We start from the raw sequence: 25375 nt of genomic DNA, 5'->3' as shown, positions 1-25375 counted from the left end.
TGATTAAACATCATAGCTACCTTAAAATGGTATCAGTAAAAAAGTAATCAAGGCGCAAAAAAAAAAAAAAAAAAAAAAAAAAAAAAAAAAAAAAAAAGGCCTCACACAGCACCATATCCCTCAAAATAAAAACGTGATGGGTCTCAGAGAATGGCTACTTTTTGTAAAAAAAATAAAAAAAAAGAAGAAGAATTCAGAATTTTTCACCACTTAATTGTAAACAAAAAAACTCTACATGTTTGATATCTGCGATCTCATACTGACCTAAAGAATCAGAATTGCCAGTTCAGTTTCATCATATAGTGAACATGGTAAAAATAAAAAAAAGTTAAGTAGCATGGTCATGAAGGGGTTAACGATTGCAACAGGGCGTCAGCTAGGATTTACAGCCCACACTCTGCTGGTAATGAAGTTGGCTCTGCTTGTGAGCCAGATTACAGCCCACCATGCTGTACATGTATGGCAGAGGTCAGGAAGGGGTTGGAATTTAGACTATAAATTTGCTTATTGCATAGTGCAACCGGACAGGTGGGGGTTTATCTAGAGGGCTGGTGCAGATTTCTCCTGTTTCGTTTGACAAGTGGCAGGAAAGCGCATCATTTATGCTTCCCCACCGCCCCCATTAGAAATGTGCTGTAAAGTCATTGATACATTTCCCCATATTATATTCAATAAAACAGTGCTGGGGAAAGCAATTACAGCTGTATTTACAGTGTGACAGCTTTCCTAAAAATGCATAGCTCAATCAGAACTACAAAAGGCATTACATGCTGTGGGTGATTCAAGTAGTTCACGGCGGTCTTGATGAAGGGTCCTGCTGGAGTTACACGTTTAGGATTCCTGAAGAGAGGTATGCCTCTTAATAAAATAGGAGAGTCTGAAAAGTGGTGTGTGCCTCGCCACAAATCTTACTCCAGTCCAAGAAGAAGGTAAGATTTTCCGCAGCTCATAATGACTGATGAGAAGCCGTCGCCACATCCCTGTCCTGCTCATTTTGGCAAAGCTGGCCAAACTCAGCATGTAAACGTCAAAAGTTGCATTTTTTATTTATTTTTTTTAAAACACCACTCCAACTTTTCGAAGCGGTGTGCTCTAGATGTCTGGAGCAATAGCTTTGTTAAATTGGGGCCTTTGAACGGCTGCTTGGTTTTCTATAAAGATGAGACAAGTTAAAGGACTACCAGACACTGTTCAGCCAGCATTTTATTTAGATTATGATTAAGCATAACTTAACTTTGACTTACACAAAACTGCCTCAAATATGAGGCATTAATGTGAAATGTACAACAGACTCCCAAACTTCTATACAGTATAAAACGAGGTTGTAAAGCCAAGACACTGAATGAAAATATATATAAAAAAAAAAAAAAAAAAAAGTTTACGTAGGGCCAAAGATGCATAATTAAATGAGAAAAAAAAAAAACACTGGACATACAAGTAATCAATATGGTAAAGAAATTATATAAAGAGTACTGCCAAAACACAGTAGAACATTTGACATTTGAACATATCTGCTCAGGACATCCCTATGGAAATTGGCTCCCAAGCCACCAATCTACTTGTACTACTCCTTTACTGCTTGTCTTCTTTCTGCTCGGTATTTTGCTCAGTAGTTCCAGAACCCTCTCGCTCTGATGCCATCTGCAAAAACAAATGTAAGGAATTGAACAGTTAGAATATGTATTTCTAATTAGAAGATTTTTAATACACTACATTAGGCTGGTCTTACAGAAAGCAACTCTATTATTATAGGCTACGAAAGGGACTACGAATTACCATAAGTTCATTAAAGGGGTTGTCCAGAACTATTCTACTGTTAACTCATCCATACAATAGGTCACAAATATGATATGGGTGGGGGTCCAAAACTTGGCACCCCCACCAATCACTATAACAAACTACTCGTCTGGGACCATTAAAGGGAATCTGTTGGCATGTTTTTGCTACCTCATCGGAGAACAGTGTAATGTAGGCATAGAGAAGCTGGATCCAATGATGTATCACTTTGACTACTGGGTGCAGCCGTTCTGACACAGTTTTTAGATTTAGCAATACAGAGTTGAGAAAGCTAACCCCGCCCACACCAGGCTCTACATATACAATGTCCATAGACAGTGAGCTGCCTATAACAGCAGGGGGCATGTCAGACCAGCGCTCACTCACCAGCTAGTCACAGCAATGATAAGCTACTGGTGCTAAAACAATCATTGGAGCTAATGAGAGGCATCACTGCAATCTGTGTTTTAACTCCTACAGCATGCTTTCTACAGATTACATAGCATAAACCTGCTGACAGATTCCCTTTAAGCAATATACAGGGCTGCTGTGTTCTGCCTTGTACATTGCTTTGTTACAGACTCTACATGTGGAGTTTTTACTGATCTCACTGATGACCGAGGATAGGTCATCAATATGTCAGTCACAGACCACCCTTTTTTAAAATACACTGCTCAAAAAAAAAAAAAAAGGGAACACTTAAACAACAGAATATAACTCCAAGTATATCAAACTGTCCACTTAGGAAGCAACAGTGATTGACAATCAATTTCACATGCTGTTGTGCAAATGGAATAGACAATAGATGGAAATTATTGGCAATTATCAAGACACACTCAATAAAAGAGTGGTTCTGCAGGTGGGGACCACAGAACACATCTCAGTACCAATGCTTTCTGGCTGATGTTTTGGTCACTTTTGAATGTTGGTTGTGCTTTCACACTCGTAGTAATACAAGACGGACTCTACAACCCACAGAAGTTGCTCGGGTAGTGCAGCTCATCCAGGATGGCACATCAATGCGAGCTGTGGCAAGAAGGTTTGCTGTGTCTGCCAGCGTAGTGTCCAGGGGCTGGAGGCGCTACCAGGAGACAGGCCAGTACACCAGGAAACGTGGAGGGGGCCATAGAAGGACAACAACCCAGCAGCAGGACCGCTACCTCCGCCTTTGTGCAAGGAGGAACAGGAGTAGCACTGCCAGAGCCCTGCAAAATGACCTCCAGCAGGCCACAAATGTGCATGTGTCTGCACAAACGGTTAGAAACCGATTCCATGAGGGTGGTATGAGGGTCCGACGTCCATAGATGGGGGTTGTGCTCACAGCCCAACACCGTGCAGGACGCTTGGCATTTGCCACAGAACACCAGGATTGGTAAAGTCGCCACTGGCGCCCTGTGCTCTTCACAGATGAAAGCAGGTTCACACTGAGCACATGCGACAGAAGTGACAAAGTCTGGAGACGCCGTGGTCATTTTCAGCATGACCGGTTTGGCAGTGGGTCAGTAATGGTGTGGGGTAGCATTTCTTTGGAGGGCTGCACAGCCCTCCATGTGCTCGTCAGAGGTAGCCTGACTGCCATTAGGTACCGAGATGAGATCCTAAGTCCCCTTGTGAGAACATATGCTGGTGCGGTTGGGCCCTGGGTTCCTCTGAATGCAGGACAATTCCAGACCTCATGTGGCTGGAGTGTGTCAGCAGTTCCTGCAAGATGAAGGCATTGAAGCTATGGACTGGCCCGCCCATTCCCCAGACCTGAATCCGATTGAGCACATCTGGGACATCATGTCTCGCTCCATCCAAAGTCACGTTGCACCACAGACTGTCCAGGAGTTGGCGGATAATTTACTCCAGGTCTGGGAGGAGATCCCACAGGAGACCATCCACAACCTCATCAGGAGCGTTGTAGGGAGGTCATACAGGCACGTGGAGGCCACACACAATACTGAGCCTCATTTTGACTTGTTTTAATGACATTACATCAAAGTTGGATCAGCCTGTAGTGTGTTTTTCCACTTTAATTTTGGGGGTGACTCAAAATCCAGGCCTCCATTGGTTAATAAATTTGATTTCCATTGATGATTTTTGTGTGATTTTGTTGTCAGCACATTCAACTTTGTACAGAACAAAGTATTCAATGAGAATATTTCATTCATTCAGATCTAGGATGTGTTATTTGAGTGTTCCCTTTATTTTTTTGAGCAGTGTATTTTGACATGGAGGCTGCACACACATACCAAGATTTCTGCATAAAATCTATACAATATAGAAACTTAAAGAATCTTTTTTGTTAACCCTTTTAGGTGTCACACATATACAGGAGCTGTAACTCCTCTAGGTAGGGTGGAGGAGTCTGAAAATTAAATGAAAACCCTTTAACGTGAGTATTTGGTGCAATTTTGATGTTGCAGATTTTCTGCACCTATAAGCTAAATTAGGTTACCTGCATTTTTAGAGGGTTTTTTGGCATGTCAGGTTTGAAATAAAGCCTTTTCCTAGTATTTAGCTTTGACAAAACATTATTGATATAGTCATGTGCAGATTACACGTGATTTTAGTACATTTCAGCAGCAGAAAAGCACTAAATAACGCATGGTTCCACAGCTAAACAATTCTATGAGGAAATTCCACACATAAAACTCTGCGTACTCCGAGAAATTTACATTTAGCAGATTTCAAAACACACACCGCTGGGCAGTTTGTGCCACATTATAAAAAAAAAAAAAAAAAAGAAGAAGCACAGTGGGCATGAGATCCCTAGAATTCGCATCCACTTAGCTGGAATTCTAAGACGCTGCGGATTTGCACAGCGAAAATTTGCGGCATCATAAAATTCATTGTGGGAACTTATTAAACATCGTTTAAAATCAGGGATTCTCACTCCCAGTCCTCAAGGATCCCCCTAAAGAGTAATGTTTCCAGGATTTCTTTAGTAATGCACAGGTGATGGAATTTGTGCATATTTGCCATCTCTGCATCAGTCTAAGCTCCATCTATCAAAATATAAAATTTATCCCATATGAAATGCCAGAAGTGATGATGATTTTCAGTCACTGCACCTCAAATCTCCATCATCTGAAAAATAAAGCTAAGAGTCTCCAAAAAAATAACAACACAGGCCAATTAGAGAACATGCTGTGGTCCTGGGTTCAATCCTACCAAGACCAACATCTGCAAGGAGTTTGTATGTTCTCCCCGTGTTTGTGTGGGTTCCCTCCGGGTTCTCCGGTTTCCTCCCACTCTCCAAAGACATACTGATAGGGAATGTAGATTGTGAGCCCCAATTGGGACAAGTGCCGATAATGTCTGTAAAGCGCTGTGGAATTAATGGCGCTATATAAGTGAGTAAAAAATAAAATAAAATAAAATGTGTCTTGGAAGAAGGGGACAGAAAAAAACAAAACATGCAAAAAATGAAATAATTGGAGACAAGGAAGGGGGGGGGGGGGCACCAAATACTGATGAAGTAGATGCAGGTAAGAGTAAAAGGTCTGTACTAAACTTTGCTGTGTCCACCAGGGACATGAGCAGACAAATAAAGATCCTGGATACATTAGGACACGTCAGGATGGTTACCTTTTTGTACGCAAGTTCAAATAACTTCAGAGAAGCTTGTTGGAGTGAAGATGCAGCCTGCTTGATGCTTTCACCGGTTTCCGTATCTTTTCTTGCCAACAACTCCTTCATTTTGCTAATCTCCTCCCTAAGCTTGTTGCACTGAAATAAAGGACAGTACAGGGTCAGACTATGTTCATACTGCATTACCATTCTATCAGTGGCTATGTTTGAAACCACGGAAAACAGGATTTGGACTCTTGCACTGTTGGTGCCATTGACTAATGATGCAGACAAAGTCACCATTTTTGTCCATATCTGCCTATTTGAGGAGGACACCAAAACAAAGTCAACCATGTCTTGGAGCCCTCCTCTAACCGGCAGCTACGGCCGAAAATCATGTCGGACAGAGCACACAGCAGTTAATGACCATGTCTGTGCAAACATCTGAATGCCGTTTTCCAGAGCTTCAAAGCAAGCCACGATGGAGCAAATGATGTGACAGGGGAGGGGGACAATACTCAACATGGACATAGCCTTAAACTACACAAATATCAAAAAAGTTCAACACATAAAACAAGCACAAACCTCATCTTCTGGCAGCTGGCTTTTGAATTCCTCCATCTTGGATTCTGTGTCATGGATAATGCCTTCTGCATTGTTCACCGCTTCAACACGTTCCTGAAACAGCAAAAACCTATGCGTCAATCAACTGCCATGCAGTATACTAATCAGCCAGAGCACCACCTTGTCAGAACCGCTCAATAGCCATTTATTCTGGAGGCAAGCCCCATTATCTGCCATCTATGAACACATAATGTGGCTGCAAGAGGGGTCTGGCATCTTCCCAGAAATAGTGTACAGATCTTCCTACTAAAACAATGCATCAGAAAGTGACCCACTGTATATTTAAAAAAAAAAAAAAAAAAAAATTATTAACCTTTAAACAATACATATAATATAAAAACAGGTGGACATTTTCTGATGGCATATTCCCACTGAGATAACCCTGCGTCTATTGTAAGCAAAAGCAGCTCCTGCATTGACAGGCTTTGCCCATCGAAGTATCATATGGTTGTCAATCCATTGCAAACCCTGCAGGGTAAAGACAAGGCCAAACAAGGCTTTCTGGAACAGCAGTCATAGATAATCATCCAGTGACTGTGCGAATACTAGCAAGTAGGGTTAGATTTTATTAGAGAAATAAAAAAATAAAATAAATAAAATCTAATACTTGCCTTCCGCCTTCTATCCTCCTCTGCATACTTCTCAGCATTCTTCACCATATTTTCAATATCGTCCTTGCTAAGTCCGCCTGAGGACTGGATAACAACTACAAAAAAAAAAAAAAATAGATATCAGTTATTCAATTCCATTGACAGCCCCACCTCCTCCTCCATCCATCACAAAAGCAGTGGGATAGAAGTGCAATTCCCCAGAGGTTTGTCTTCAGGAAACGTACTCTGCTGCTCACGACCGGTTCCTTTGTCTTTTGCAGATACATGTACAATTCCATTGGCATCTATGTCAAAAGTAACTTCTATCTGAGGAACACCACGGGGTGCTGGCGGAATACCTACCTATGAGACAAAGACACAAGAAAAGAAACAAGTCTTAAAACCTAGGTTTAAAAATGGATGGCCAGAAAATATAAAATTGTGTGGGTCCAACTATCAACACTCCGCAGGTCAGTTATGTAACACCTTCGTCCCCAGACTATTCGTTTTATCATGTGATTCAGTGGAAAGCAAGAAAAAAAATTCCAAGTGAACGAAACTGCAAAAGAAAAAATGCAATTCCACAATTGTTTTGTTTTTTTTTTTTTTTGTTTTTTTTACTTACCATGTTCACTATATGGTAAGAGTTACCTGCCAATATGATTCTCCAGATCAGTACATGTACACAGATTTAAATAAAAAAAACCCTATGCATGTTTGGTAAGTGGTGAAAAAATAATTATTTAATCCTCCCCTTAGGAGACTTGAAGCTGTGATCATCTGATTGCTTGTTATATATAGCAGTGCATTATCACTGCTATGTGTAGCTAAAATCACGATATATGAATACCAGGCAAAGGATCATAATAACACGCATGGGGGCTGTCATGACAACCAATTGGAGTTCTGGGATCAAGTCACAAACATGCCAATGGGAGTGTGGAACGACACGCCGTCCCTGCCGGCGCATGTTAAATGCAGGTTAACAAATATGGGGGAGCGTCTGCTAGAGGCACATGATGGCTGATTAAATGAGCAGTCATATGCAGAGAAAGAAGCAGGCTCGGCGTGCGAGCCCGCGTCAAAATCAGGGCGCTGGCATATGATGCATCAGTACGTCATGGCGGTAAGGAGTTAAAGAGGCTGTGGTGCTTTGGTAAAAACAGCATCTCCTTTATAAATTAGTACATGACATTTAGTTGGTGTTCTGTCTAGCATTACATCTCAGTCCCATCCACTTGCATAAGACTTGCGATTGAAAGCTGTAAGACCAGCAGCATCAGTTCCTAAAAGTACAGATCTGTGCCTGGCAAACAGTACATACCGCACCTCTGATGTGCTGTGGCCCTTTCAAACATCTAATTGGCAGGGATGCATAGCTGAGACCCCACCATTGTAATATTGATGTCCTACCCTAAGGCAAGACCATTAATATTCTTGGTAAAAATCCAACGAGTTTTAAATAATCAAAATATCCTGTGTTTGCAGAGTAAAGGACCCCTTTAACTACAGCCACTTACTAGGGTGAACTGGCCAAGAAGTTTGTTGTCAGAAGCCATTTCTCTTTCACCTTGGCAGACTTTAATTTCCACCTGGGTCTGTCCATCAGCAGCAGTGGAGAAAACCTAGACACAGAACAAATATAGCCTGCGGATCAGATCTCTAGCAATCAAAAACCAGCACAAATGCATCAGCTGTTGCCCATCTTAGACAACCACACTTTCTATACACAGATTTACAAATCTAGTGCGTTGCACAGAGAAAATAAGAAAAAAAAAATACAGTTTCTGCTGGAATGGACTATGGAATTATGCATTACATAGTCACCTATTCATCGGCACAAGGGTCATGTAATACTAAAACGTACCTGCTCGCAGCTTCCTTCAATAACAGCCAACTACCATGCTGGGGTTATCTAGTGGAGACTAGCGGAAATTAAATCCTAATTGTGTAGGGCAGTAATAAATTCTCCACTGCTGAGCATCACATAAGCTAGGAATGGGATACAGTGTGTCTGCATTACGAGGAGCTGAAATTATTTATTAATGGCGTTGTCCGGTCCAAACCGATAAGTCTGCAGTCACTCTGTGTGAGTGCAGAGATATGAATCCCCCCAGCGCACGCACTGTGGGGATTCGTCGGTTTCTGAGCCGGGACCGGAGGGTAAGAGTTATACATACTCCCGACCACAGCCCAACCAGTGGGTGTGGCCTTGCTCCATGCACTTGTATGGAGGCCACGCCTTCTAGTCGACCACGCCCACTGGACAGCTACGTCACTAGTCAGGACGCGGCCTCGCTCCATACAAGTGTATGGAGCAAGGACACTCCCACTGCATGGGCTTTGGCATAATGCATACATACCCTTCAGTCCCGGCTCAGAAACCAGCGTACAGTGCGTGTTCTGGGAGCATTCATAAGTCTGTAGTCACACAGAGCAACTGCAAACGCATTGATTTGGACCAGACAACCCCTGTAAAGGGAAAATCAGTCACCATGTTTTAGCTGTTATATGAGAGCAGCATGATGTGGGTGCAGAGAACTTGATTCCTACCGATGTGTCACTGCTTGCAGTTTTGATCAAAGTCCCTGTATCTGCTGCAGATCTACCAGTTCTCTGAATGCAAAGTTCTGTATAAACCCAATTACACCACCAATTGGCAGCTTTCTGTGTAAACTATGCATAGGCAAAAAGCTGCCAGCAGTGTGGGTCGGACTTCGAAAAAGGATGACTACATGGAACAAGACACCTAGTCCTCTGGTGATAATCTACGGATCAGAAAACCCTGATTTTATTGAAACATCAAGCAGCACAGTAAGTGATACATCAGAATCAGGATCTCGGCCCCTACATCCATTATGCTGCTCGCATATTAAACAGAAAAAGTCCTGCTGACAAACTCTTTAATCATCTTTATTGATAAAGGGACCAAATGCTACAATGAACATACATTTTCTGTATGTTTATGCAATACCATATAGTATTGTAATATCCAAGCACATAGGAAAGCTGTCACTTCCAAGGTTTGTAGCAAATTGTAAAGTATTATTGCATTAATATATTACCTGGCTCTTCTTGGTTGGGATCGTAGTGTTTCTGCCAATTAACTTAGTGAAGACTCCACCTAATGTTTCAATTCCAAGTGACAACGGAGTGACATCCAGCAAGAGAACATCTGTAACATCTCCAGCCAACACTCCACCCTGAATAGCAGCTCCAATGGCAACGGCTTCATCGGGATTAACAGCTTTGCTTGGAGCACGGCCAAACAAGTCTTGTACTGTCTGCTGAACCTTCACAGATCACACAAAAACTGGATTAGGAAATGTACTATCCAGCAAGCAAAGTACACAGCAAAGCCCTGTATACTGACCCTCAAACATATGCAAACATTTTATACCTTTGGCATCCTGGTCATTCCACCAACTAGGAGAACTTCTCCAATGTCACTCTTGCTCACTTCGGCATCTTGCATAGCTTTCTGGCTTGGTGCAATAGTTCTTTTAATTAGATCACCCACAATCCCTTCAAACTGAGCACGAGTCAACTTGATATTCAAGTGCTTGGGCCCTGAAGCATCCATGGTAAGGTATGGCAGATTTATATCAGTCTACAAGGAGAGTAGGGAAAAAACAACAAGGTTTCAGGAAAAACCCTGTATGGCAATCATGCAAGTTAAACAGGGTCCATTTCACTTGCGTGAAAGGCTCATCTATTTAGAGAAAAATGTTTAAAAAAAAAAAAAACACCTGCACGGATGAAGACAGCTCACACTTGGCCTTTTCGGCAGCTTCTCTAACTCTTTGTAAAGCCATGTTGTCTTTCATTAAATCTACTCCAGTCTGGAAGGTTAAAAAAGGGACAGAATATTAATAATGCAAATTAAAAATCATACACTATAGTCAAAAAAGCACACTGCTCCTCCTGCTTATAAGAGCTGACAGGGAGAACCCCATCACAAGCAGATATCAGGGAAACATGCTGAAGCTGCATCACATGGGATAAACTAAGATCGCAGCATGAGGAGACAGCAGATCTAAATTAAGCATTCATCATATTCTGCCAGAACTCAGCATAAGAAGTGCAGTGTGAGGAGGTTATTCCACCTAGTAAAATTTAAGGAATTAAGGGAAATGTAGTCTGCATTAAGACAACCATATGAGTGGGGAAAAGCAATCAACATGGCAAAGAACCTATAAATTTTACATCAAGTATAACAGGTATATACAAGAGACACTGTGGCAGACTCATCAAGACTAGCACAAGCTTGCGCTAAGCCAGTGTTGACAGTACACTGTGCCGAATTCTTTACGAGGCACACGGCACTTAATTCACCGCCTCTACCAAGTGGTTACCATCCTGGCTCCTCCTCAGCGCCACCTATTTCCACGGAGCTGATTTAAAGTGGCGTGAAACCGCTAAAAGTCGCAACATTTTTGCACAATTCTGTGTTGAGCAAAAATGTATATTTTCGAAGCTTTTACGCCACTCCCCCCCCCCCCCCCACTCATGCTTTTGACAATACAGAAAGGGCAGCCACTACCAAAAATCACTAACCTCTCTCTTGAACTGCTTCACAATATGCTGTAACAAAGCTTGGTCAAAATCTTCTCCTCCTAGGAAAGTGTCGCCATTGGTAGATTTCACCTCAAAAACACCTTTCTGAATTTCTAAGATAGAAATATCAAAAGTGCCACCTCCAAGATCATAGACTGCAATGCTATAAGAAAAGCACAATACACACAGATATAAGATGTCGATGGAGAAACATTTGCTCATGAACCAGGCAAGTTATGGAGTATCTGGTACAGGATTTTAAGACCTGTTAAGTACAGGCAGGAAATTAACTTACACTTTATCATCAGACTTATCCAAGCCATAAGCAAGAGCAGCAGCAGTTGGTTCGTTAATGACCCTCAAAACATTAAGCCCAGCGATCTGCCCAGCATCCTTAGTTGCCTAAGAATAAATATGTGGTCATCACTAGTGGGTATACAGTAATCACATAGTAGACAATTCTATAAGTCTGCACTCTATTCCTCAGCAATTTCTGCCGGTTTTAAAAAAAAAAAAAAAAAAAAAAAAAAAAAAAACAAGGATTACAGCGAAATAAAATAAGAGCAAGAACTGATGATCAATTACCAACCTGACATATTAACCCCTTAAGCCCCGCGGGTGGTTTGCACGTTAATGACCGGGCCAATTTTTACAATTCTGACCACGGTCACTTTATGAGGTAATTACTCTGGAACGCTTCAAGGGATCCCCCTGATTCTGAGATTGTTTTTTCGTGACATATTGTACTTCATGATTGTGGAAAAATTTCTTCGATATCACTTGCGTTTATTTGTGAAAAAAATGGAAATTTGGCGAAAATTTTGAAAATTTTGCAATTTTCAAAATTTGAATTTTTAAGCCCTGAAATCAGAGCGATATGTCACACAAAAGAGTTAATAAATAACATTTCCCACATGTCTACTTTACATCAGCACAATTTTGGAACCAAAATTTTTTTTTGTTAGGGAGCTATAAGGGTTAAAAGTTGACCAGCGATTTCTCATTTTTCCAACAAAATTTACAAAACCATTTTTTTTAGGGACCACATCACATTTGAAGTCACTTTGAGAGGTCTTTATGACAGAAAATACCCAAAAGTGACATCATTCTAAAAACTGCACCCCTCATGGTGCTCAAAACCACATTCAAGAACTTTATTAACCCTTCAGGTGCTTCACAGGAATTTTTTGAATGTGGAAGAAAAAAATGAACATTTAACTTTTTTCACAAAAATGTTACTTTAGACCCAATTTTTTTTATTTTCACAGGGGTAACAAGAAAAAATGGACCCCAAAATTTGTTGTGCAATTTCCCCTGGGCACGCAGATACCCAATATTTGGGGAAAAAATACTGTTTGGGCGCACGGCAGGGCTCGGAAGGGAAGGAGCGCCATTTGACTTTTTGATTGTAAAATTTGCTTGAATAATTAGCGGACGCCATGTTGTGTTTGGAGAGCCCATGTGTGCCCAAACTTTGGAGCTCCCCCACAAGTGACCCCATTTTGGAAACTAGACCCCCCAAGGCACCTTTCTAGATGCATAGTGAGCACTTGGAACCCCCAGGTGCTTCACAAATTGATTCGTTAAAATGAAAAAGTGAAAAAAAAAACACTTTTTCATTTTTATGAATCAATTTGTGAAGCACCTGGGGTTCCAAGTGCTCACTATGCATCTAGATAGGTGCCTTGGGGGGTCTAGTTTCCGAAATGGGGTCACTTGTGGGGGAGCTCCAAAGTTTGGGCACACAGGGACTCTCCAAATGCAACATGATATCCGCTAACAATTTGAGCCGACAATTTGTTAGCGGATATCATGTTGCATTTGGAGAGTCCCTGTGTGCCCAAACATTGGAGCTCCCCCACAAGTGACCCCATTTTGGAAACTAGACCCCCCAAGGCACCTATCTAGATTCATAGTGAGCACTTGGAACCCCAGGTGCTTCACAAATTGATTCATAAAAATGAAAAAGTGTTTTTTTTTTTCACTTTTTCATTTTAACGAATCAATTTGTGAAGCACCTGGGGGTTCCAAGTGCTCACTATGCATCTAGAAAGGTGCCTTGGGGGGTCTAGTTTCCAAAATGGGGTCACTTGTGGGGGAGCTCCAATGTTTGGGCACACAGGGGCTCTCCAAACGCAACATGGCGTCCGCTAACAATTTGAGCCGATTTTCCATTCAATTTGTTAGCGGACACCATGTCGCGTTTGGAGAGCCCGTGATGTGCCTAAACAGTGGAGCTCCCCCACAAGTGTCCCCATTTTGGAAACTATACCCCTCGAGGATTTTAGTAAGGTGTATAGTGAACATTTTGAACCCAGAGGTACGGCACATTATTTGTTTACATTAGGTCATCATATTGAATAAGTTGTCATTATTCTTGAGCGCAAGTGCTCGCTACTTGAGTTTGCATCGGGTACTCAGGTATGCACCATGTACAGCGTGTGCTCGAGTGATATGCTCGAGTCCCTGCTCCGCATGTTTCACGGTTATTAGACACCCAAAAAAAAACATGCGGGGATCGCTCGTGCATGGCAGGCAATCCCCGTAAAGTTTTTTGGCCGCGAAGCATATGGGGCAGAGACTCGAGCATGTCACTCAAATACCCACGATACTCAATGCATACCAGAGCACCCGATGCAAACTCAAGTAGCGAGCACTTGCTCTCAACACTAGTCGCCATATCGTCATCTTTTTTTCTTACTTTTGAAAAAAATCCCAACCCCAGCCCTAACCCTAGCACAACCCTAGCCCCAGCACAACCCTAGCCCCAAACCCAGCCCTAACCCTAGAGTTTATTTTTGACGCCGTTCCTTGTGCGGTATAAGTGATTAGACGACTTTATTCTTCGGGTCGGTGTGATTACAGCAATGCCAGAATCATATGGGGTTTTTATGACTGACAGCTGTCACACACTAAAAGACGCATTTTTTGTAAAATCTAGTTTTTGCATCGCCATATTTTGAGAGCTATAATTTTTCCAGATTTTGGCAGACAGTCATGTGACGGCTCATTTTTTGCGGGATGACTTGACGTTGTTATTGGTGGCATTTTCAGGCACGTGACATTTTTTGATCGCTTTCTATTCCGATTTTTGGGAGGCAGAATAAACAAAAACCAACAATTCAGGAATTGTTTTTTTTTTTTTTTTTTTTTTTTTATTCTGTTCCGCGTGTGGTAAAATTGATGAGGCAGCTTTACTCTTCGGGTCAGTATGTTTACAGCGGTACCACATTTGTATCATTTTTCTATGTTTTGGCGCTTATACACAATAAAAGCTATTTTATAGAAAAAAATATTTTTTAGTATCGCTTTATTCTGAGAGCTATAACTTTTTTATTTTTCGGCTGATGGAGCTATATGGCGGCTTGTTTTTTGCGGGACGAGATGACGTTTTCAGCGGTATCATTTTTATTTATATGCGTCTTTTTGATCGCGTGTTATTCCACTTTTTGTTTGGCGGTATGGTGATAAAGCATTGTTTTTTGCTTGTTTTTTTTTTTTTTTTTTTTTTACCGTGTTCACTGAAGGGGTTAACTAGTGGGACAGTTTTATAGGTCAGGTTGTTCCGGACGCGGCGATACCAAATATGTGTACTTTTATTGTTTTTTTTTTATTTTTTTTATAATATTTATTGATGGGTACATTATATTTTTATTTTTGGTGTATTATTTTTTTTATTTTTTTATAATATTTTTGCACATTTTTTTTTTTTTTTTTTTTTCCACTTTCACACAGTTTATCCACTTTATTACTTTGTCCCACTCTGGGACTTTCACTTTTTTTTTCTGATCGCCTGCATGGCACAGGAATGGAGCACCATCCCTATGCCATGAAGGCTGTCAGAAGTGCACAGTGTGAAGATTGCTTGGAGATGCACTGCGCATGTCCAAGCAATCTTCCTGCTCTCTGGTGACCCGGATGTTGTCATGACGACATCGGGTCGTCATGGCAACACCCGGGAAGCCTTTGCAGACTGCGCTGGAAGCCGGAAGAGGAGGTGAGTATCGGCGATCACCTCCCCTTGCCCCCGCAATGCCGCGATCGACTTCGATCGCAGCATCGCGGGGGTTAATGTGCTGGGAGCGGTGCGTAACCGCTCCCTGCACATTGTCACAGCTGACACCCGGTACTATCAGCTGACACCCGGCGGCGATCGCGCCCGCACAGCCTGTGTGCGCGCGCGATCGCGATGACGTACTAATACGGGTCTGGCTCTTAAGTCCCAGGGCACAGACGCGTATTAGTACGTCAGATGTTATTAAGGGGTTAAAAGCCGGTCTCCACATTTTTAACATTTAAGACCTTTTCCAGTTTTTGTTCTAGAATATCTTTTGTACAGGATTCCGGTCCATGCTAACGACAGCCTAGAATAATTGGGTGGTCTGCCCCTGTGCCCGCCAAGCTTCACCAATCAGCAGGTATCGGCATATCACCAGTTACTTAACATGTTTATTTGAAGGAGCTTAAAGTGTTTTTCCCTGACGACACACGATGCATTATTAACATAAACCATAGGAAAGGGCAAGAATAAATGGTGCTCTACCGCCCAGTGTAGACTTACCTGCCTTTGGGAGTCATTGAAATAAGCAGGAACGGTAATTACTGCATTCTTTGCTGTATGACCCAGATAACTTTCTACAAATAGAAATATATAAAAAAGGTGTCACAATTTTTTTAAGTTGAATATAGTTGAGAAGTACATAGTGGCATGGATTTCTGCAAACGTACTAAGTGACAAAAGCTACATAAAATTATACACCTTCCCATCCACAAGCTTTATTCCATTGCACCATCTCACCAAAATACAGGTCCTTGACAGTAGTCCCCAATATACGTAAACCTGCAGTCTATGGTTTACCACCACGTTTATGAATCACAAGCACAGCTGGAGTAAAACAGCATGGCAAGATCTAGTCTATTCACATGGGAAGGTGACATATCTCTCTGCAGACAATATTTTAAGGGGTATTCCCATCTACAAGATCCTATCCCAATATGTAGTAGGTGTAATAATAAGGTTAGTAAAAACTTCCAATTAGCAAATCAGAAGAATTATACTACATTTACAGGTTGCTTACCCCTTGTGCAGGGCATTGCAATAGCTTAGGTATCCATGTTTATGACCACTCATACAATAACAGTTATTTGTTAGTGGTCGTAACCATGGATACATAAACTACTGCAATGCCCTGCACATGGGGTCAGCGACATAGCAAAATCAGAAGAACTACACTACATTTCTAATTTGAGGTATTTTCTAATAGTATTATACCTACTACATATTGGGATAGGATCTTGGAAATGGGAATACCTCTAACTTTCCAGCACAGACATCGCCACTTTAGTCCACGGCTGTGCCAGACTTTACAAAACTACAACAAAAATGAAAAAAAAACCAGGCTACATACAAATATCCAGGAGAAACTCACCAGCAGTCTCCTTCATTTTCACAAGTACAAATGCACCAATCTGACTGGGAGAGTAAAGCTTTCCATGTGCTTCTACCCAGGCATCTCCATTAGATGCACGGACAATCTTGAATGGAACGTTTTTGCTATATTAAAAAAAATAAAAATATACATTAATAAATGGAGTAAATTGCCCTAGATTAAACGGCACATGCTGCTTAATAAATTTGACACATTTTGGACTGTACTAAAGTGCGGCTGGTTTCACAATTTGGGCCATTTTATGGGTTAAAAGCAAGTCCTTCACAGCAAAATGCATTTTAAACTACGCTAGCTTAACAGTGATATAAGGGACTTAGCCCCTATAAAAATCATACTAGCATTATACTTGTTAAAGCAAATAGTCTTAAATTGCGTAACTTTTAAGTAAATTGTGACTTTTGGGAGGCCTACTTAATGCCAATGAACAGATTAATGTGGGCCAACACGAGTTTAGGTGCATAAGTCAGCATGGTCTTGCAGAACAATTATACTTGTACATACATGTCTTTCTGAACTTCAGGATCATCGAATCGCCGGCCAATAAGCCTCTTTGTGGCATACAGCGTATTGTTGGGATTTGTTACTGCCTGGCGTTTTGCAGGCATTCCAACCAAGCGCTCCCCATCTGTGGAAAAGGCAACAACAGAAGGAGTGGTCCGGGCACCTTCAGCATTTTCCAGCACCTGCAAAACATAGTCTATTAGGTACCAAACACAGATCAGGAAGAATGACTAGTAATAAAGTGTAGATCAAGCCTGCGCCGCACGGTGTAACCCACACATCGTTTATCTTACACCGCTCAGATTCCTCCTGTGAACTCACATGGGACATCTAATGTGCCCAATATATGCTCACATGGGACATCGAACGTGCCCAATATATGAAATGATGGTAACCACTAAAGAATAAGTAACCAAGTTATGGAAACACTTCCAGCTTCTCCTCCTAAGAACCAGCTCGTTATAAGGGGGGGGCACCCCGAGTAGTAGGGTCTGCAAATACCATGCACTATTTCACCAGTGTCATGTACAGGAGCCAGTGTTGGGAGAAGCGCTTTATCAGCTGCTCCTATTCCGTACAAGATCTCCCTTCATGGTGCTTAAAGGGGATATCCAGGACTTGTGAAAAACAATATATATGTGCCTAAGCACTAACCGGCAGGAGGCTACTACCTACCTGCCTGCCTGCTGTGCCCTGTGCTGTTCTTTGTTATTCCTGTGTTATTATTTGCGCACATCTTCTAATTTGGTTGGATTATTATTCGATCACAGCATTTATTGTGCTTTTCTGCAGATGTTCTTGTGCAATTTTCTCAATGAAGTGCTGATTATGAGGATTATGATTATTCTTCGTTTATATGACCAGGCATGTTTTCTGTGATATATATGTATTTGCATACTCCTTTCTGTGTAAGCGCATATAAAGGATCAATATACTGATATCCAAAAACACATGTATATATATTCTATGACTAAGGGCAGTCCCACCGGAAACGCTTTCTATTTTTAACTATGGATATCCTTGTTTTTAATGAATAAAATAAATGGAAGTTTTATTCTTCACAAGTATCGATCCTTTTTGCATTTTTACTGCTAGTCGGTGGTTGGATCGTGGTACTGAGGACATAAGCAGTGAGGATTTTCATACCCCCTTTTTGTTCATTTAATGACATTACCTTTGCTTGTTTTCCTTCCATTACAGCGACACAGGAATTTGTTGTACCCAGATCGATTCCAATAACTGCTCCTTTAATTGCTTCAGATCTGTACATCAAAATACAAATGTTAATAGGGAGAATGTAATAGTCACAGTACGTAGTCACACGACTAGAGGGGGGGGGACTCCTGGAGAGCTAATACACAGAGCAGAGCTTAGGCTATGTGCCCACGATGCAGAAATGCTGCAGATTTTTTATGCTTCTCCCTGGCAGGAAAAACGCGTGCAGATTGTACATGCGTTTTTCCCGCCAGGTAGAAGCGTTCGTCAAGCGTTCTTCACATGCATTTCCGCATGCAGGTTATCAAGCGCTTTTCCAAGTGATTTTAGCATCACTTGGAAAGCGCTTGACAACTTGTTCACACTATATAAATCCATGCAACCGGCATAGATTTATATAGTGTGACCAAGTAATAGTTAAAAAAGAAAAAAAAGAATAAGAATGGTAAAAAATAAAGATTATACTTACCTTCCCATGGCCCCCGGTCTCCTTCTCCACTGCGTCCGGTCTCTCGTACGGCTCGCGGTAGTGTGAAAGGACGTTTCATGATGTCATTTTAGTCATGTGACAGGTCAAGTGACCGCTAACGTCAGCAATCGCGTGACCTGTCACATGACTAAATGACGTCATGGAAGGTCCTTTTAGACCATCGTGAGCCGTACAAGAGATAGGACACATCGCTGAGGACACCGGGGGCCATCAGAAGGTAAGTATAATATTTTTTTATTTTAAATTCTTTTTTTTTAAACAGGTACCATGGTACCCGAGTCTGGAGGACATGTAGTGATGCGGATGTTAAGCGATTCAATGCAAGTCAATGTTGGCAATTATGCTGAGTGTCCGCAAAATTAATGGACATGCTGAGCATTTTTAAGCAATGATAATCCGCAGTGGAAATTTCCGTAGCATGTGCACAGCACATGCGGGTTATCATTGGCGAACATGGGGCACGTATTAGGCTGTGTGCCCACGATGCGTTTAAACGTTTCCGCAGCGGCAATTCTGCTGCAGAAACGCTTAAACGCTTGGTAGAAGGTCTGCCATGTTCCCCAATGATAATCCGCATGTGCTGTGTACATGCTGCCGAAATTTCCACTGTGGAAAAAAACGCAGCACTACCAATTATTTTGCAGAAGCACGGCGTTTTCGCCGCCATTGACTTGCATTGGAACGCATGTAATCCGCATCACTGAATCTGTGTGGATGATACCCAGGTTTGGAAAAGAGGAGACTCTCCTCCGGACCCGGGTACCATAGAACCTGTAAAAAAAAAAAAAAATTAATAAAATAAAAAATAAATATTATACTTACCTTCTGTTGGCCCTCAGTGTGCTTGTCTCTGCTTGCCGGCAGCTCGCGGTAGACTAAAGAACCTGCGCTGACGTCATTTAGCCATGTGACAGGCACGCGACCGCTGACGTCGGCAGGTCCTTCAGTGTACCGCGAGCTGCCGGCAAGCCGAGACGCATCGAATAAAGACTCCGGGGGCCATCAGAAGCTAAGTATATATTTATTTTTTTATTTTTTACCATTCTTTCGGTCACACTATATAAATCCATGCCGTTTGCATGGATTTATATAGTGTGACAAGTTGTCAAGCACTTTCCAAGTGATGCTAAAATCGCCTGGAAAAGCGCTTGACAACCCGCATGCAGAAATGCAAGTGAAGAACGCTTCACATCCGCTTGTCCCTGGCAGGAAAAACACATGTACAATCCGCATGTACAATCCGCATGTACAATCCGCATGTACAATCCGCATGCTTTTTTCTGCCAGGGAGATGCAGAAGCGCTCAGGAAAAAAAAAACGGAGCATTTTCGCATCGTGGGCACATAGCCTTACCAAGCGTTTTTTTAAGCGTTTTCGCTGCGGAAATTCTGCAGCAAAAACGCTTGAAAAACAAATAGTGGGCACGCAGCCTTAGAGCAAGGTATGAGACCAAACAGGCATCTTGTGCTTTTCTTCCTGGACACTTTATATATCATATAACCGGCAGATCCCAATAATGCTGCATCTGATGTCTGACTGCAGGATTCTGCAATCGGAGACTGCAATGTAACCCAGGTGTAGTCACCTCTCATGTGTCATGGCATGTTCTTGTGTCCTGGCCCACATTGAACAACCCACTTCCACATGCCCCATTGGCCATTGGTTCTTATAGTAGTAGTGGTGGTAACTGAGTAATACATAGTCTCTGGTGCTTGTTATACTCCCTAGCACCGGGGTGGGGTACTGTACCTGACAATGCCTACACCAAGACTTGCTGAATTCACGTTATGGGGGCGTAGACAACAAACAAGAGTTATCAAAAAGGGCTTCCTTTTTACAGATGAGAAAATATATAGTGTAAAGAAACCAACAAATCCAGGTGATAAACCACTTACGCATAGTTTCTCTTTGACGCCGCTCTGAGCAATTCTTCACTGAAGCCATTGAAACAACCCTGGGAAGAGAAGTCAGAGGCATTATATACAGATATCAGCGAGTCCAGACAGAACGAGCCATGGTGGACAACACAGGCTACAGAAACATTGGACTAGTGGTGTCCTTGTCCCTCACAAAAGTTCTGGAACATTCCAGCCCATCTATACAGTATTAGACATGAACCTGGGGACAAGCTAAGAGAAAAGTAGACATGCAGCTAATGGAAGGTAAGGGTGCTGAAGGGAACAGATAATCAGTGGGGGCTGCAAACACTTCTCATACATTGGTGGCTCAGTGGTTAGCACTGCGGCCTTGCAGCTGTGGGGTCCTGGGATCAAATCCCACCAAGGACAACATCTGCAAGGAGTCTGTATGTTCTCCCCGTGTTTGCGTGGGTTTCCTCTGGGGTCTCCACTTTCCTCCCACACTCCAAAGACATACTGATAGGGAATGTAGATTGTGAGCCCCAATGGGGACAGTGATAATGTCTGTAAAGAGCTGTGGAATTAATGGTGTTATATAAGTGAGTAAAATAAATATCACGTGGTATCACTGCTATAATGGGTAGGAGAGGGATGGGCATAGGGATGGTTGCTTTGGGCGCAAAACTCAAGAAGAAAAAAGGAAAGTGGCAGTGACCACACTAGCGCAAAACATCTGGAGCAGTGCACATGCCCTGGGCTTCTTGATCTCCAGGCGAGTGCCATTTTGAGCAGTATTGGCATCACATGACATAACTACAGTTTAACACGTGGAAGAGCAGCACGCCATAGAGGCCCTGTCCCACCACTGTCCATCCTGCTGGCCGGGGTCCTGACACACAGCGCCATCACTGATTGCGAGTCAGGGACTCAGATTAGGAAAGTATAAACTCATTCTTTTTTTGTGCAGGTTGGTGTTACTACTTTTAGAGGGGACACAATATTATTTGCTTTAATGTGAATCTGTTGGAACGATCCACCCCTTCCACGCTGTTTATATGGCCATGTTACTCTCTGAAAGCTAATACATCCATACCTTTACTGATGCAATCTTTTGTTTGAAAACTCAAAAAGGACTGTCATTCACATGCAAGTGAGGAGTAAGTGCTCTGGGTGTGATTGGAGCCCTTCCCAAGCCGCTGCCTATATTCCCTGCCCAGCCCAATCCTCCTCTGCTTCACCAACAGCTCACCTGTTTGCCAGTCAGTCAAGAGGAAGGTGGGGAATAAAGCCAGGAAAGCAGCAGCTTGGTAAGTGCTCTGATCACACCTAGAGCACTTAGGCCTCATTTGCATACGCTTTAAAACAGTGATTTTTTTTCTCAGTTCATGGAGCAACAGATCATCAGTAAAGGTGTGGATGACACCGTCTCAGAGTAACCTGGCCCTACAGAGCGAGGTGCATTGCTCCTTTAAAAGATGCAATACTTGTTTGGGACACTGCCACTCCACATTACATCACTGTGCACTGCCACATAGGACGTGAATCAGCCATGGTGCTGGATCTTGGAGAGGGCGCCCCCTACAGCCCGTATAGTATGAAGGACCTTGAAAGGGAATAAAACTAGGTAAAGCACTGAGTGAGTGCTAGATTCTTTAATCTGAGAGCATAATAAGGACCCACGTATTCAAGGTAACATCGCACTGAGCTCTTTTTGGGGATGACCCTAATCTGGACATAAGCTTCCAGGTTTCAGTATAAATTCATCCAATATCAGACATATACCGCTGCTCCCGTAACCCACGTGCACAGTCACTGTTCTTTAATTGTACCAAACAGGAAGGGGCCATATTGGGGTGGAGCCAATTACATCAGCAACGTTCCCAAAAAATGGCTGCCCCCCACGGCTAGGCACATCCAGAGCCCGTGTGCGGGCAGAGGACTGCCCTGTAATTAGGGGGGGGGGCGCATCCAGAGCCCATGTGCGGGCAGAGGACTGCCCTGTAATTAGGGGGGGGGGGGGCGCATCCAGAGCCCGTGTGCGGGCAGAGGACTGCCCTGTAATTAGGGGGGGGGGGGGGGGGGCGCATCCAGAGCCCGTGTGCGGGCAGAGGACTGCCCTGTAATTAGGGGGGGGGGGGGCACATCCAGAGCCCGTGTGCGGGCAGAGGACTGCCCTGTAATTAGGGGGGGGGGGGGGGGCACATCCAGAGCCCGTGTGCGGGCAGAGGACTGCCCTGTAATTAGGGGGGCACATCCAGAGCCCGTATGCAGGCAGATGACTGCCCTGTAATTAGGGGGGCACATCCAGAGCCCGTATGTGGGCAGATGACTGCCCTGTAATTAGGGGGGGGGGGGGGGGCACAGAGCCTGTGTGCGGGCAGAGGACTGCCCTGTAATTAGGGGGGCACATCCAGAGCCCGTATGTGGGCAGATGACTGCCCTGTAATTAGGGGGGGGGCACAGAGCCTGTGTGTGCTGCAATTAGAGGAGACGTCACATCTCACAGTGGGACACTAAACCATTTGCCATTTACATCCCACTAAAGACGAATCCCCTCCATAATAAGAGCAGATATAGCCCCCCCTCCCCCCTGGATGGTGCAATCCCATGACGTTGTGTGTAACCTTGCAGTACGGAGCCAAGGCCGGTCCATTCCGTTGTATAGGGGGTTTCTTCAGTCAGTAGCCCCGTATAGACTGTGCCCTATTCTACAAATGCCGTGGCTGATCGGTCCCTCATACAGATCCGTGTAACGTGACAGAACACAGATGACTGCCGCCGTCACACGTGTGATACGGAGCGGACACGTACCTTCCGGGCCTCGCTCCGGGGCACGCAGGACAGGAGGCGGCTGACGGTTCTGCTGGCGCTCAGCATGATGCGGGATAGACGGAGTGGGTGATACGTGGAGACAGTGCAGGAACAGACACCGGGCACACTGCGCACTTCTAGAAGTATCCGAAACACGTGGGAGTGACCTCAGAGTTCAGGCGACAGGGGACGTCCTCGGGGCTCCGCCTTGGGCGCGTCATTAGATGCCTGTCCAAGAAGCGTCCGCATGACGGAGGAAACGGAGTGTAAGGGGGCTACCGGGAAAGGGAGAACGGGCTCTGTCGTAGTGAGGAGAACGCCCGAGACATTCTGAGCCCAAAGACGAGGGCTAGTGCGGTCCGACAGATGTCCATATCAGCAGGCACCGGTAGGACAGCCCGGCCGGGTCCTGCACAGGGCCAAGCTGTCAAGGTTATCGGGGACAGGAAGTGAAACGATCTGCGCGAGCGTGGTGTGCGGGTGATGCCGGCAGTCAGTGACGGGCAGCGGCGCCTGCGGCTGAATACGGGGCCTCAGTGCAGCCGATGTGTCATTACTGCACATAGGGGTGGTCATTATATGTGATCACATCGTGCCTGGCCATAGTGTACCCGCAATACCAGGAGCCCTCAAGTGCTACTGATCCAAGCTGAAAGAGGGTGGGTGTCCGACCGCAGAATATGGCAGCACGCTGGCTCAGTGGTTAGCACTGTAGCTTTACAGTGTTGGCTTCCTGGTTTCAAATCCCACTAAGGAGTTTGTATATTATCCCCGTGTTTGCGTGGGTTTCCTCCGGGTTCTCTGGTTTCCTCCCACACTCCAAAGACATACTGATAGGGAATCTAGATTGTGAGCCCAATGGGGACAGTGCCCATAATATCTGTAAATTGTCTGAATTATAAAGCGCTGCTGAATATGTTGGTGCTATATAAATAGATTATTATTAGGGTGGTAGTGCATATGGCTGACCACCAAGCCATTCATTCTCTGTGGCTGCTGAGCTCTGCTCTCAGTGTTCAGCCCCTTATCTGTCCTGTGTGTACGTGATAACGTAGTGACCGGATGACCCCCTCTCACCTAGAATCTCACTGATCTATATGTGGCTGCAGCCAATCACTCAGGTCAGTGATGCAGCACTCACTTAGGTAGATACGAGCTGATTGCTGCAGCCCAGTACATAAAGCCTGACTGGGAGCTGCGGAGCCTGAGATCTGGGGTAACTATAGGTTCTTTTACTGTATACCTTTTTCTTGGAAAACCCCATTACATTTCAGCAGTCCTGTGAGAAGCCTTGGCCGTATTCCCACTAGCCACTGTCCTGTGCTGAGAAAGGGCATGATGCAATGGCGTGTAACCGGTGAGGGAGATGCCTGCAGTATGTGCTCACAGTTACTCCGGTTCCTCACTGAGTCACCGTGCCTTAATAATAAAGAGGGGAAAAGCAAATATTCTGGCAACTGCCGCCCTCTTCTATCTAGTGCTGATGGAGGTCCCAGCCAGGGTCCCAGTGGGCTCCTCTTCACCTTTTTCTCTGCTTGGCTTCTAAGAGCTATAACCTTTTTATTTTTCTATCGATGGCTGTATCAGGGCTTGCTGTATTGGGGCCATGCATCTTTCTGATCTTTTTTATTTTCTTTTTATGAGCCATTCTGCTGGGTTGTTTTGTTCCAGTGTTCATTGTATGGTGATATCACAGTAATACATAATATAGTGACCAAAAGAAAACGGAGAAAAAATTCCAGCGAATTATAAATCCTGTTATTTTGCAGATAAAACTTCACATTTCTTTAGTCAGACCATGACTAAGGTCTGAGAGCTGAAACATGTTGGTCGTGTTCATATCCGTGGCCTGTACTATGTATATACTATTTTAACCATCTAAATAAATGATCGTGTATATATCAGCCTTGGCCAGGGTGTTTCTGTGCGATTGTCCATTCCACTGAT

General features: G+C 43.6%; 1 protein-coding gene across 1 annotated transcript; it reads right to left on the bottom strand.

Moving 5' to 3' along the window:
* Positions 1 to 1201: 1201 nt before the first annotated feature.
* Positions 1202 to 23623, bottom strand: HSPA9 (heat shock protein family A (Hsp70) member 9). The gene is made up of 17 exons (XM_073649555.1): positions 23429 to 23623; positions 20654 to 20712; positions 18228 to 18315; positions 17054 to 17235; positions 16532 to 16656; positions 15664 to 15737; positions 11398 to 11504; positions 11103 to 11265; positions 10295 to 10387; positions 9946 to 10155; positions 9611 to 9838; positions 8066 to 8170; positions 6791 to 6908; positions 6567 to 6661; positions 5917 to 6009; positions 5350 to 5490; positions 1202 to 1641 (listed from the first exon to the last, which is right to left on the bottom strand). Exons 1-17 carry the CDS (start codon positions 23492 to 23494, stop codon positions 1573 to 1575), a joined length of 2016 nt encoding a protein of 671 aa, XP_073505656.1. The 5' UTR covers positions 23495 to 23623; the 3' UTR covers positions 1202 to 1572.
* Between the last annotated feature and the right edge of the window lie 1752 nt (positions 23624 to 25375).

Source organism: Phyllobates terribilis, unplaced genomic scaffold, assembly GCF_046119375.1.
Source record: "Phyllobates terribilis strain yellow unplaced genomic scaffold, ASM4611937v1 Scaffold_10__3_contigs__length_209671492, whole genome shotgun sequence".
NCBI lineage: Eukaryota > Metazoa > Chordata > Amphibia > Anura > Dendrobatidae > Phyllobates > Phyllobates terribilis.
This window is presented reverse-complemented; position numbering and strand designations above follow the sequence as displayed.